This window comes from Urocitellus parryii, chromosome 10 (assembly GCF_045843805.1).
Source record: "Urocitellus parryii isolate mUroPar1 chromosome 10, mUroPar1.hap1, whole genome shotgun sequence".
NCBI lineage: Eukaryota > Metazoa > Chordata > Mammalia > Rodentia > Sciuridae > Urocitellus > Urocitellus parryii.
The window spans coordinates 133,755,326-133,770,997 of record NC_135540.1 but is presented as its reverse complement, the minus strand read 5'-3'; the positions used below and the strand labels follow the sequence as shown (position 1 = coordinate 133,770,997).

General features: G+C 40.2%; 1 protein-coding gene across 10 annotated transcripts in view; it reads right to left on the bottom strand.

Moving 5' to 3' along the window:
• The window catches only part of Ldb2 (LIM domain binding 2), a 338,437-nt gene that overhangs the window by 65,648 nt on the left and 257,117 nt on the right, over positions 1-15,672 (bottom strand). For all 10 annotated transcript variants that reach the window (XM_026403635.2, XM_026403649.2, XM_026403643.2 and 7 more), the window contains exons 3-4: positions 8,311-8,483; positions 1,392-1,514 (exon numbers count right to left, since the gene is read on the bottom strand). In XM_026403635.2, coding sequence (XP_026259420.1) covers positions 1,392-1,514; positions 8,311-8,483 — 296 coding nt within the window. The remainder of the gene's footprint in view (positions 1-1,391; positions 1,515-8,310; positions 8,484-15,672) is intronic.

Genomic DNA, 15,672 nt, shown 5'->3' with positions numbered 1-15,672 from the left:
CCATCTACCCACTCCCTCAGCTGCATCTCAGTCTATTTTGAGAATAATCAGAGTGGCTAGTCCAGACTTCTTCCAGGACAGTGAGGGATGAGAACTGGGTTCTAAAAACTATGAAGGACATGGATAGTCAGAAAGAGGGTGCAGAACCTGTCTCATAGGGATGTTGGGTCAGAAATTCCCGAAAAGCAGAGAACCCAAGGGCAGTGGAGAAGACAGAGACTGGCTAACCTATCAGGACAAGAAGGTGGGGGCGCAAAATCCTGGAGCCAGACAGCTGGGAGACACAGGCTGGTAGCCATGGGCTTTAGAGTCGGAACCAACTGAGCCAAAACATTGGTTTTGCCACTCTGGGGCTGAAAAACATTGGGAAATTTATCAAACTTCTCTGAGCCTCAGTTTTCTCATTTCTGAAGTAGGAATAGTAAGAACTTGCTTTGGTAAGCCACCGTGAGAATAAAAATCGTGATGTATGCAAAATGTTTAGTGCAAGGCCTGGCATAGCAAACACTCATCAATGCTACCCACTGCGATTTTATTCTCTTTCGATTACTCCAGGTTTAAAAATCAGGTTCATTAACTCTGATTTTGTTCTAAAAGGTTTTTTTGTTTGTTTGTTTTTTTCTTGGAAGCTGCTGCTTTGTGCAGAACAGAGAAGGAACTCGCTTCAGCCGATGCTGACTCCTTCCTCAGGGATCACTCGGCTACTTCCCCCTGTCCTTGTAAACAGACTCCAGAGTGGTATCCAATCCACACTTGACCTAGTTGGGGCTCAATAACGTTGATATGATTGATGGCCAAATGAAACCAAGAGAACCCCAAACATTCCACCTCAAACCCAGCACCACCGTTAGGAAGGACCGACTCCTGTAGGCACAGACCTGAAGGTGCGGGTGTCCCGCGTGTCATCAGAAGGTTTGAATCAAAGTTGGAAACTGCTCCTGTTTAATTTACACCCCGGTTTATATGTAAAGGGCTTATTAGCCCAGGCCGAGTCCTACTTGATAACGACTGAATGGAATTTAAGAAAAAAACAAACCATTTATTGAGGTAACTTCAATTTGGAGTTAAAATAATAAAGAATTTAAAATAGTCTCAAAATAACAATGTACTGAAAATAGGCTCACAATGCCCTAAACTTGGAAACAAAGGCATCAAAACATAAGCCTGTGGTTTTAAATTGTTGAGGGCAAAACTCAATATTTAGAGTTAATTACCTAAAGCGTGAAGACTACTAGAGTTTTTTCACACACACAAACACATACACACACACACACACACACACACACATACGCACACAGAGGGAGGGAGAGAACTAGGTTCTTCCACTGGAGAAAAATGAAGTGAGGAAAAAAAAAAAGCAAAGAAAGTGAAATAGGAATTAAATTACTTACATGCATGGCTAGAATGCTTCTCGGGACTAACTCTCGGTATTGTCTAATGGTAAAGTGCCATGTTTTTATTCTCATGAGATCATCAAAGGTGAACTCCAAGATCAGCCTGCCTTCTGTACACACCTAAAAGAAACAAAAACACTCATTTGCGATGCATTTTGCAGGAGCCACATTTTAAAACTCACTGAGTTCTTAACCCCGTACTGTCTTTGAGTGGTGCTGGTTCTTGGCAAAAGACTTGACACAAGTGATTCACTCATAACACAACGGGGACAGGTTGTCAGCTCCAGATCTACGGGTTGCAAAGACAGCACCATGGCTTTCCAGCCACGAGGTGCTAGTGTCTCTGTTAACCGCTGCTGACACGAGGAACCTCCATTTCTCCTTCTGCATACATGGAGACAGAACGCATCTCATAGGAATGTTGGGTCAAACACGCCCAGCACACGAGATACACCCTCACAACGGTTCTCTCCCACCTCCTGCCTTTCCACACCTTCCTTGTTCTTCCCTGGTGTGAGCTTTTCTCACCTGAGATGGGAGTGGTGGTGACCCCTATTGGTCCAGTTTAAATTAATCAGCCTTCGGGAAGCAGTACAGAATAGTGGTTAGAGGACTTAATTTTTACTCGTTCTTGAACTTTGGGAAAAGCAAATATATCCCCTAAATTCCACATTCCTTATCTATAAAAAGGGATAACAATATTCATAGGTAGGAGAGTGAGAAAAATAAATGGAAGGAAATTAAGTATGTGGATTGCTAAGTAGAATGGCAGTGATTTACACCTGATGGACAAGAATCTGCCAAAGATAGTGCTGAAGCCTAGACCTGGTTGTCCTAAGGTGCTTGCTGAGCTGTGGGAGTTCCTAGGAGGCATCCTGGGGCTCTATTGGGAGTAACTGTGCGTCTACCCTCTACCCTGAATTCTAACCTCCACCCACTTACTGGATTCCACCAGAGCCCTTTTGATTATATCTGTTTTAACATATTGGACTTCTTCTTCTTTTTTTTTTTTTTTTTTTTTTTTAGAGAGAGAGAGAGAGAATTTCTTTTTAATATTTATTTTTCAGTTTTCGGTGGACACAACATCTTTGTATGTGGTGCTGAGGATCGAAGCCAGCGCCCTGCGCATGCCAGGCGAGCGCGTTACCGCTTGAGCCATATCCCCAGCCCATGTTGGACTTCTTATCAAGATTTATTTGGGAATTCTTTTTTTTTAAGTTATTTAAAGTTTGAATGTAATATGCTGATATTGTAGAAAATATTCTGTGTAATTATATTGTCTCATTTCTTTATTTTTGGTGAAATAATGCAAGTAGTATATTTGGCATTGAGGGTGTTCTCATATATTCTTTTATGATTAAATGAATGAAAAACCTGAAAATCAAAAAAAAAAAAAGATTTATTTGGAGAGAGATTTCTTAGATTAAACGAAACCCACAAAACTCTGAAAACTTTTAAGTACACATTTATAAGTAAATAAATAGTAACCAAATAGAGGCAATGAGTATGACTAAAACTACAGTCCATGAAGATGTTTAGCAATTTATATCAACCTTTTATGAAATATTACTGACCAATTTCCTTGTTAGAAATTTAATACAAAATGTCACCATTTATTGAGTTATAGCTATGTCCTCAGAACTAGGCTAGGTGCCTTCCACACACTCTGATTGAAGGTAATACTTCCTTTAACAAGCCAAAAATAGTACAGAATAACTGTCAAGTGCTAATAGAGCACTGTTCAAGAAAGACGCTGTGAACTTCTGCCATGTTTTTATCAAAGATCTTAGAAACACTGTAAGATAATTATTGATAAGCTGAGTGAAGACCTCTACCTCAGATCCAATTAGCAAGATCTGTGGGTGATTTTAGGCATTTGGGCACCCTGCCCCCAAAACCCTGGGTCAGATCACTTTCAGAGCCCCATTTCTGATTTTTTTTTTTTTAGCCATGAGAGCTGAGGACACAAGAATGTGGAAGACTCCAGGGTCCCAAAATACTTCCCTGAGAGCAGCCTCAGCATTGGAATTCATTTACCACGGTTTTCCAAAGAGTTGTGTGGAGATCAAGCAGCACAATTCCCCCAGGGGTGTTAGTGTGACAGAAGCCACCCATGGTGACAACTTTAACAAAAGGGAGGTAGATCCAGCCAGCCATCAACAGCAGAATGTCCTGACGATACGGGACAGGGATATTTGGAGCTATAATCCTCTTCTTAAAGAGAGGGGATTATTGGATATTTAAACAAATATTACCCCAGTTAAATGTCAGGCTTTTTTTTATTATCTAATCTATTTGTTTTGTGTTTATGAACCACAAACTCAGGGCAGGCAGAGGTTTTGGTTTCCTTCTACTGAACAGAATTTCATAATGGGAAGGCATGTATGCAGTCCTTCTGATGGATTACTCAATTGGAGCATCTGTAAGGTCAAGCTAAATTGTGTTCTTTGCACTGTGACATAGCAAGCCAGTTGGGGACCTCTCTTGCAGTCAAACGGTCACTGGCCTACCAAATGGAAAATTGTTACAAGCCTTGGGCTCCTTTTCTTCAAGTCCAAGCCAAGGAGACAACTTTTACCAGGACATACCATGTGCAAGATGGACATCCTTTGAGTGCAATCTGAGACGGCTGTGTAGGGTGTGTGTGTGTTTAAGAAAAATTCAATGACTTCCTTGAATGAAAGAACGAAGGAGAATTTTGGTCACTCTTCGCATTCCCCACATAATTACCCACAGCTTCATTCCAGGTCCTAGGCAGCTCTCTGCTCTCATAATGGAAGTTAAATGAAACCAGAGGCTTTGTGATTTGTTTTATATGCAACATTCAGGAAACGGAATAGAGGCACATATGAAAAAATATATGTATTCCTTGCTCAGAAATGGTAAAAAAAAAAAAAAAAAAAAAAAAAAAAAGATAGGCATAGCCTTCGAAAGGAAATTAATATCTTTTCCCTTCAAAAAATATTCTGTGCAATACTCTTAATCAATACAATTAATGTAGCTTTTATCTAAAGTTGGCTTTTTTTTTTTAAAGCTGCCTTTCCCTTGGAATCCAAAATCAAAAGGGTCCCCAATTAAGAAAACATTTTCTGTTGTGCTGAATTCATGTTACCGTACTGTGAGCTCTGACATTTTGTTTCTGTGGTAACCAAAATCAGCTGATTAGTTGGCATGGCAACAGAAAAGATGTAATCCCAGCAGACACACTCTAATCAATGCCCCCAGCACAGATGGTCTCCGGAGGATCAACAAGAAAGAGGCTGGCAGGCATTCAGCAGATCACGTGCTACCTTGAGACTAGGCCAGGAACAAGAGAACTAAAAAAGAACATTTCTCAAACTAACCAGTAGCTTTTTAACCCTTTTCTTTCTTTGACTAATTGTAAAGCAACATGGACCTGACCACGTAGTTGTATAATACAATGCTTCTCATACTGCTGTTATGAAATAAAGTGTGCCTTTTTAGGTGGGAGTGCTTATTTAATTTCCTTAGTCTTTATGCTTGAACAGCCTGCATGGCATAGTGCTTTCAGATTAATGGTTGCATAAAGCTCTCTGGATCTTACTTAGAGATCCCTGTGTGTGTAAATGAACATTAAAGCAATATGATCATTGCCAATAGTTTGGCAAAAGTCAGAGGAAGAACAGAAATTCTGGAGAGTTACGTGGTATGCTGGCTAAGGTAAGGCGGGCTGTCAAAGACAAAAGGGAGTGTTCATCCAGAAAAACTGGCTGGCCACTTTCAGAGTACGTTTTTTTACAGTAGTTAGTAATTTCACAATAAATAATTAAGAACAGAGAAAACACCACCCTATATTCACAGAGGTGGGGAAGGTGTCCAGGATGGCTGCGACTCTCATCTCAGGTTGCAAAACCTAAAACTACCCAAGAATGTCACGGACAGTGTTCCTCTCCACGTCTGCCACTGTTCAAAGCCTCAAATTTAAATGTAACTCAGAGGTCTTTGCTTCTGCAAAGCTTGATGCCTGTTCTGATTATTAAGCTTTGTTTTCTGTTTGACTCAAAATTGAAAGCATAAAAGAAAGGCCCTATAATGTGTGTTTTAAAATTCTAATTGCATATTTATCCTTAATCTATAATGTTCCTGGTATCAGGAAATTGCAAAATGCTCACTATACCCCTGAGGAATATTTAATATTACCGTTGATTAGGACTGCGGCTGATTTTTTGATTCGCTAGTTGACCAAATTTTCATAAAAGCAACCGAGAACCACTGGGTCAAATGCTATTTGGGGAGCGAGAGTTTATTGATGGTCTAAATTAGACCAACATGATGCTGCTCACAGATATATAATGTGCCAGGTACTAATAGCAGAAAAAAATAAACACTGGATTCCCAAGTTTTTCTTTGTGATACTGAAAGGTCATTAGCCCACTATTTCATTCTGAATCGCCATGGTATTTTATTATATGAGGATGAGTTATTTTTAATGAATATAAGAGCAAAAGAAAAATTGGAAAGATTCTTTGGTTAGTGCAATAATCCCTAAGTCAACAAGAGAAGGAAGGAAGGGCTGAAGAATACAACAAATGAATTTTAACAAATTTCCTAAAAGTAAGTGTACATAAAATTAGCACTCGGACTAGGTGCCTATAAACTAATCTCCCTGTGATATTGTTCATCACAGTCACAGCAGGGAAATATTCATTCCATGAGTGGATAGACAAGCTGCTGTGGAGTGGAGTGAGATGGGTGGTCCAAACAACTGGTGCTTGGGGCCAAGGGAGCCACGTTCAGGGGAGTACTTGGGTCTCTCCGGTGCCTTGGGTGCCCGAACCAACCCCTCAACCATCTGGGAGGGGAGGATTCCAGGAAAAGAAAGAAGGGGACCCAGGAAAACCTTGGTTTCTTGATGGGAATGAAACTAGCACTTTATCAGTTCATTGGAAGAATGCAAATCTTTTTGATCTAAAATAAATCTGGAATGTTGAGCACTTTGCCTTCAGAGCAACTGACTGTGTTCATTAATGAGAAAGTTTTGGCCTGAGAAAGGAAGAAACTGAGAAAATATATAAAAGGACTGCTATGAAATGCACTTTTATTTTCTATGTCTGCAGATGTTAGAAGTTGCTCCTTCATTAAGGCAAAGCCTTATTTAATTACCACCAGTTTTTTTTTTTTTTTTTTGGTCCCTTAAAGCATAAGGAGGTGGAATGTTTTCCTTGAATTACCTAAAAGTAACATTAAGGAGAGAGAGAGAGAGAGAGAGAGAGAGAGAGAGAGAGAGAGAGAGAGAGAGAGAGAGAGAGAAACTGATAGTGAAGCAGCAGAAGCAGATTTTCTCTGCAGTGCTCCATGAACCATGGAATCCAGGGAATAAAGAAACCACCACCCAGGTGTCATTCCTTTCCATATAGGAAGCTCCTCCCTCAGGGTCTTCTGCACTTCATGTGGGGCTTCTTTGTCTCTGAACCACTACTTTCCTCTCTGCGCAGTTCTTAAAACAGGAAGGAAGAGAGAGCCCAACCCTGACGCACATTTAAAACGTCTAGTGTCAAAATCAGGACACCATGGAATCAGTGGCATTTTACTGCGTATCTGTGCATTTTATAAACATTTCCTTTCCTGTGGGCACCAGCCTGGGCACCAGAAAGATTAAACTGAGCCACTGATATCAATGAATAAATAAGAAACATTGTATTTTTATTCTTACAGCAAAGCTGCCTAAGTAACAAATACATCTTCCGTTTTTATGGTTTGGTAATTAACCCTGATGATTCAATGTCTTTTAACTATGAAGATAGGGTTGTCATATGTGTTTTGTACTAAGAGATTGCTGCTGTCATTAGTATCATAAATCAGTTTTACATGGAGTCTTAGCCCAAATGCAGGGAGCCAGCGTTCATTAAAATGAATTTCTGGGGGCTGGGGGTGTGAATCTGTGGTCGAGTGTGTGCTCACAGGCATGAGACCCTGGTTCAAACCCCAGCACCCCCAAAATAAACGAATAAATAAATGAAATAATTTGCCAGATTCTTTGAGTAAATATTTGTCCTTACTAATTTTTCTACTAGAGAGAGGACATGAAGGGGATGGATATCTGCAGTGTTCTAGAAAGGTCTTTGGTAAAAAAGAGGATCCATACCAATTTTCTGAATAGGGTATGGATGGCAGGGGTAAGATGTACAGAGGCTGAGGGTGAATCTTCATCTCTTCTCCTTCTTTTTTCTTTTTCTTTTTCTTTGTACCAGGGACTGAACCCAGGGACCTCTTATTACTAAGGCACATCCCCAGCCCTTTTTATTTCTTATCTTGAGACAGTGTCTCACTAAGTTGCTGAGGCTGGCTGTGAGCTTGGGATCCTCCTGCCTCAGCCTGGGGAGCTCCTGGAGTCACACGGTGAGATGCCCCCGGCTCTGTCTCTTCTATTGAAGGGCTGCCTGGGCAGGGCATTCTCTGGACCTCCCCTCCTGTCTTTCTCGCTCACTCTGACTCCACTGTGCTCCTTGCTGGGCAGCTCACCTTCCAACCACAAAACTCTTAAAAAAATTTGGGAGAAACCCTTTAAAGCCTGCATTCCCTACTTTCATTCACTGCATATCGTTGTTTTTATATTCCTTGCTCATCACAGTTTGGTGGTGGATGCTAGAATTTTTTTCTCCCTGTTTGTTAACATTTGAATTTGGCTTTCTTTGTTTGTTTTTAAATAATACAGTGTGAAAACTGCACCTTAGGAACCTGTTCTTTGGGCTGTGGAAGACCCTTTGTGCACCACCTGCAAACCCAGATTTAGCTACGAAGGCCAGAGGAGGCGGCACACACAAGCCAGGCCTCTCTCTGGGAGCCGAAGGGATCTGAGATGAGAGGTCAGCTCAGTGTTCCTGAAGAAGGTGATTATTAGAAACCTTCATTCGTTCAGGGAAGGAAATGCCCGAGTGCTCCGGGCCCAGCCTACCTTGGTGAACATGGGCTTCCCATGCTGGGTGACCATGGCGCACTGGTCGCAGTCCACCGTGATGGAGGAGTTGTGGTAGGATTCTTTCGAGTGTTTGAGGATGTAATACAGGTCGGTCACCCCTCCTTCAAACACAGTGCTAAAGTAACGGGGGATGAGGGTCCTGCCGATGGCTGGGAGAGAAATACAGAGAAACAAGCCGTTAACAAAAACATGCCACTAGTCCCACAAGCCCCACCCCACCGCCAACCCTGTGGCTGGGTGCCAGTCATCTCCAGAAACCACACCAGGAGGTGATTTTTCTTGGTAAACAGCCACGACTCTTGTGGGTTGTGGCTCATAAAACACAATCTCCAACTATTCAGCAAAAATGTGGACTCTCTCCTCTCCTCCACATTTTTATGCCCAGTAAAATAAGATTTAATAGTTTTAAAATAGTGAGAGGGCTACATTTACTACTTGGAACCTTGCATATACTTAAAAAAAATCTTTGTTCTTTTTAGATATAAATGAAAGTAGAGTGTATTTTGACATATTATACCTTATTCTAATTAGGATCCCATTTCTTGTGGTCAATAGTACCCTTTAATTCACTCAGAGAAGGAAATGCAGACATGATGTGAAGATTCACTGTGATGTATTCATATGGGAACATAAGAAAATAATGTCTGATTCATTTTATTGTTTTTCCTATTCCTCACCGTACCCACTTCATTCCTCTTTGTCTAATCCAATGAACTTCTATTCTTCCCCTCACCTCCTCCTCCTTATTGTGGGTTAGCTTTCACAAGTCAGAGAGAAAATTTGACCTTTGGTTTTGGGGATTGGTGTCTTTCACTTAGCATGATAGTCTACAGATTCATCCATTTACCAGCAAAAGTCATATATACAAAAGTCATACACACTCCGTGTGTCTCTGCTTTTTTTATGGCTGAGTATTATTCCATTGTGTATATGTACAACATTTTCAATATCCATTCATCTGTTGTAGGGCACCTAGGTTGGTTCTATAGCTTAGCTATTGTGAATTGGGCTGCTATAAACATTATATTTTTAAGTAAACCCATTTTCAACAAATAACATTGATCCAGTCTACCTGTGTTTTTCAATATTTCATTTATAGACCAAATTACCCATGTATATTTTATTCATTACTAGTAGTAATAATATAAAGTTGAATGCCATGATACTTTGAAGTTTGAGAAGTACCTTGACATTTTCTCATTGAATCTTCAGAACAACCCCAAAAAGATCTTATCATGGAAAACAAAATGTCTGAATGCTTCTCAGTCACAGGGTTGAAACCCCAAAAATTTTACCTTGGGAAAAAAAAAGTGTCTGAATACTTCTTAGTCACAGGATTTGTAAACAGATATTTGGGGTCTCTAACCCCATATCTGCAAACACCAAAGCATCTGCTCTTTCCAACACTCTGTCTCAAACCACTTTAAAGAATAGAAATCCAGTCTGGGTCTCCTACTCAGAAATGCAGAACTATGCAATTGCTGAGTTTTCGATCTACTTTTGAGCTAGATAAAATTTCTCTATAGACTGAGGAGCCCATTTTAAAAGAACTTGATACCTTCGGCTTGGTCTAAATTGGTCTCTTTCACTCCGTGTGTCTGCCACTGCCCTATTTTAGTCTGAGCTGGGCCCTTCTGATAGACAGTGCTTAGGGAGCCATGCCGGGCAGCCATCTGAAATCCTCTTACACTGGAAATCCCAACTCAGAATATCAGAAATTTTGCTTGTGTGCAGATTTCAAGGCAAAGTCCTGAAAGTACTCTCAAGCAACCCAAGGTTTTTAATAAATCTCTTACATTCACTATATAACATCCCGAAAAGACAAAAAAAAAAATATTTAAGATAAACTACCAAGGAGAGCTTCAGCTAGGAAAGATCACCCAGTTGCCACCTAATGTTTTAAAATATTTAATTTCATTTTGAAATAATCAGTGTTAATTCATTCCATATGGATCTATAGCTCTTTTGTACAGGGAATTGGAAAAAAAATAAGTATAAAGAGAATATCCTGCCAAAATGTTTTCTGAAGTGATCTTTAAAGAGTCCCAATATAGATGGTGAGTCTCTGAATAATTTATATGGTTGTTATTGCTTCATATTTGCCTCAGGTAAAATCAGTCAACAAGTGTGTGCTCAGTATTCCAGGATCTTGGGCGATTCCATCCCAAATAATCCTTATATATACATTTCCCAAGTACTTTTTAATCCCCAATACTGCCTGTTCGTTTTCTGAATATAAAATTCAAATGAGAGTAATTTAAGTCCACCATACACTTCAACATGTGCATAGCTAATATTGTAAATAAAACTCTGTTATCTTAAAACCTTATGTTCTTCACTAAAATCCAGATAAAATTAATTGAACGCATTTCAAATAGTCTAACTTGAAGCAAATTACCATAAATCAGTTCAAGTAATTTGACAATTCGAGATCTGTACTGTTAAAAATAAATACAAATCATAAAAAATGTGGGTTGAAGGGTGAAAATATTTCAATCCAACATCCAAAGGGCATGGCAAACAACCTGGCTAGTGACATTGTCGTTTATTCATCAAGAATCCTCCAGAGTTTAATTCCTTTATAACAGGGCTTCTATATAGTATCATCATTTCTATTCATAGTATAAGACAAATTGAAAGGAAAACAAGTTTTAGTTTCTTTCATTTTAAACCTAAATTTGTGATTCCTCCCCGACTCCAGAAAATATATGAATTGTATAGTAAATATACTTAGAGCATAATGTAGCTTTGCTTCAGCAATTGCTAACACTCCCGGAAGAAACTGTTGTGGGTATTGGAACTTGTTTCCAGTCCCATTTCCTTGGTGGCACTGCCCTATCATTTTTCCCCATGGTCTGATTTGGGGCCCTGGTCACAAAGGTCCACTATCCACTGTGGTAAGCTGCTACTCTGGTGGCCCCAATGGACCGTGACAGTGCTGTCCGTGCCTGTGTATGTAGCCGGCACTCCTTAAATCTGGCTGGGTGCTGTGATCTGCTTCAATCAACAGAATGTGGCACAACAACTTTGGAGCTGCACAGAGCAGCAAAGCCCAGCTGCTCTCAGGTCACCACGCGGTGAGAAGTCCAACTCAGCCAGGAGGAGCAGCCGCGGGAAGGAGGAGAGTCTCCCATCCAGCAGCCCTGCCCGGCTGCCAAACTCCACATTGAATTTGGGATTCAGAAAATACTGGGAAAGAGTTCAAAATCACAAATCCATTTTTTTAAAAACTTTATCAGTGATCACATTATTTACAGATGAAGATTGTTAATTCTTGAGATAGAAAGGAGGCAGGAATAAAAATCCACATTTGTGCCTTCAGCCTCTACCTACCCTGGGGCATGCTCAGAAGCCTTCCCTGAAAGAAAGGAGCCACGAGAAACTTGTGAATCATAGACACAGAAAAACCTGCATCCAGAAAGAAAGAACGCAGAGGGGGAATCTTAGTCGGCTGATTTGGGCCCTCGACTCAGCAGGGAATGAAGCCAGCTCCACCCTCAGAGGTCAGAGTGATGGGAGAGGTGCTCTGAGCTTTTTTACTTCGTTAGGCTCTTTTGTGTCAGATTTTTGTCATCTGCAAACAGAGGAAGCCTGTTTAATGCCGTCCTGGTCCAGTATGGAATAGGGTGGCAAACGTGTTATTCTTAACAGAGAACGAAGAGATGTACCAAAATGATCAAGTGCCAGGGATCTCAGAGTCTTTTTCTGTGCCACACGCCGCATTAGAAGCATCCGGGAATAAAAAGGGGTGTCAGAGAATACATCAGGTTCCTATTGCTGCTCTAACAAATTACCACAATCTTAGTGGCTTAGAACAACCCAAATGTATTATCCTACAGTTCCAACAATCAGACCCAGGACTTGCTGGGCTAATACCATGGTGTCAGCGGGGCTGAATTCCCCTCTCAGGCTGCCCGGGAGAAGTGGTTTTCTTGTTGTCTCTGGCATCTAGAGGCTTCTCGAGTTCCTGGTCTGTGGCCCTTTCCCCTCTTCAAAATCAGTGGCAACAGGTGGGGCCTGCAAGGCACCTCTTTCTCTTCCTCTTCTGCCTCCCCCTTCCACATTGGCACCCTTGTGATTGCACGGGATCCACCCAAAATTTCCAGGATCATCTCCCACCTCCAAGTCCTGAATTTAATCAGATGTGCAAAAACTCTTTAGTCATGTAAGACAGCATCCATGGATACTAGGAACTGGGACATGAACCCCATTGAGGGGCCATTATTTTGCCTTCCACAGAGAGTGTACTTGCCAAGAACTTCGGCTCTACAAAGGAGATAGTAGAAAATGTCACTGGCACACCCACACTTCGACCCTCCCCCACACACACTCACAGGCACACACCCGGTGCATAACATGTCAATAATGTGCAATGCATGGGGCAGAGAACCCGAGCAAAGACCCGTGTGCTTGAGGAAACCTGTCCTGCTCATCCCTCAGTTTTCTTTTATCAACACTCGCTGAGCCTGGAGCAGGTTTAAAGCTCCAGTGTAGGTGCTGAAAGCACGAAGGTGGATTTTTGTCCCTGTCTTTCAAACCCTGTCTGTAACACAATGTGAGAATTGATCACGTTTAAAAAAGTGGATTTGTGATTTTGAACTCTCAATCGATAGCCACTGAATCCTGAATTCAATATATAATCTTGTTATTTTTGAAGCACCCAGACCGCAAAAACACATTCTTTAAAAGTAAACTTCCATGGAGCCGTCTAATAGAAACGACTTCAAATCCGGGAACATTTCGTATTTAGATTCAGCGATCTCCTAATTCATCAGCCACATCACTTTGAATCTATTTAGATTCACATGCATATGTTAAATTTATACTTTACACTTGTACTTGTAATTTGTGGAATTAGAATAATTTAAATATTGATACATGTAAATCTGCACTGAACTCCCTTGCAAAGGACTGTATCTTCATATATTCACAGAATGAGATCAAGCATGAAAGAGATCCCATTCTTCTAACACATGTCAGGCAAACATCCCACATTGGGAAGTATGGAGAGCCAGAGAGCAAGAAGATTTTCTGTTATGTGAGATGAGTGGAGCATACTCTATGTTATCTATCTATGTGTTCATGAAAGAGAAAAGGAAAATCATACATTAAAATATTTAAGAGCTGAGCTGTGTATAACAAATGTTTAAATAATTCCCATCTTGTATATAATTAGTAAAAGCTAAAAATTTATTCCCAGCTAATTTGGACATTAAGACCTGCACTCAAGTTCCCCAGAAAGTTTTCCACTGTAGTTCCCTTTTGTTCCCATCCCTCCCCACAGCCCCCGGAAGTTCCCTGGAAGTTGGGAGGCAGATGGTGTATGGAGGCTCCTTGTAGATATCAGGATGCCTACAAGATACTTGTAGATATTTGCTGAAGTTTCCTCAATTTAGAAACCAAAAGGTACCAGTTGGGGAAATCAATAGGAAGATAGATTGAATAGAGTAGAAAGTCTACCTTTTGGAGCTTTCTGTCTCTACTAACAATTATGGAATGCTTTGCTTACACTCTCAAAGAGGTTCATAGTAATTCACAGGAGAAAATCACACATCAAAACAACCAGATGAGAAAATGTTTGAACTAGTAATCAAAGCATAAAACAACAACAAAAAAAACAATAATAATAACAATAATAATAAATGATTAAAATATAAACCTCATGAGGTTGTGGTGAAACAGGCATATGCAAATTTTTTTGAAAAACAAAAACAGTGCAGCAATTACTCTTTACCTAGAGAACTGATTCTTTCAAAGTCTACTAGGGGCGGCTCTAAGTTCCTGGTAAATACCTTCCTGAAACTGCCATTCTAAAGTTCAGGTCTTAAGTACTGAACTTGAGAAATCATTGCCTAAGACCTTTTGATTTGGGACCATCATTTATAATTTAAATGCCAGAAATTTCTATATTTCAAAGATAATTTATTTAAAAGAGAAAAAAAATATTGAGAACCTGGTTAAAATGTGGAATTAGAGGAAGATTTGTGACTAACAATCAGTATCAGTATCACTTAACACTTGGACATTATTTAGCTAATGATTTTCTAACTCTAGAGAGAAACATAGGAATACATATTAGTGTCTTCAATTAAGCAAAGTTAATTGTATTAAAATTGTTGATTTTTCTGTGATACTTAAATTTTTCTAAACACGATAATAAATAAATTGGCTCTCTGAATCTGCATCGTTTATATAGTTCTGCTAAAGTTGCTGAATTTCAAAAATTCCACATGGAAATTCTAGTACTGAGGTACACAACAAACACAAAGATTCATTAAACCTCAGGCTTATCTGTATTCAGAAATCACTGAATGCATTATGCTAACATGTAAATGAAAATGCTCCTAGGAATGATAAAAATAATACTGATGATTTCATTTATGGTAAATAACCATTATAAATAGTCAAAACAATGGAAATAAAGCATAATAACATTTTAATGGGGATGGTATTCTTTCAAAGCATATTCCAGATTCCATTGTTCTTGATAAAGTGAAAGCAAATCCAACTAACTTTACTCTGATAAATTGACATAATTTTCATTCTCATATGCCTTTTTCCCCCATATTCTCAATCAAAGCAATTTGATTTAAATATCTTTCGATTATCTCTCTTGCTCTTTCAAAGTTTCATTCATTTCCCAAATGCTTGTGAAGCACCTTCTGGCGACCAGCTCTCGGTGCTGGAGGGAAAGCACACAGAGATCAGGATAGAGCTGACCAGCCCAGAGGGCTGCAGCGAGAGGTTCTACTGCTGCATCTGGACTGAACACAGCTGTGTCATATCTATGGGTGGAGTGGGCCAGGGCCAGGGACCAGCAAGAGCAAAAGCCCCAAGACAGGCAGGAGCTGGGACCTAATGAGCTTGGAGAGCTATAGTGTCAGGAAGCAGGCTCTGTGGCTGGCGTGCAGCCAGGAGAATGAGATGTTAGGTGAGGTCAGAGAGGGATAGGCTATGGGGAGCTTCTAACATTCGGGCAAAAGCACTACTTTCTATTCTTCCGGGCAACAAAAGAAGGGTTTAGCCAATGGTACAATCTCACAAAACTACTTTGCTTTGCCTAATTTGCCAACATGGTATCAAAACCCCACAAAAATGTTTAATCTACCCAGAAATCTAATGAGTATTTTTCCTTACTAATTTTTTCATATGTTGAGTAAGACTTCAGTCCCACCACCTTGCACTGGTCTTGGGGAGCTTTCTTCAAGCAATTTTAGTGCCATTAATTCAATAAGGGGAAGTAAGATGGGGGCTAGGGCTGCATTCGGTTCTCCTTATTTACCCATTGCTTAACACAGGATGAGGAGTGAGTCTATGCCACACATGAAGAAATTCACG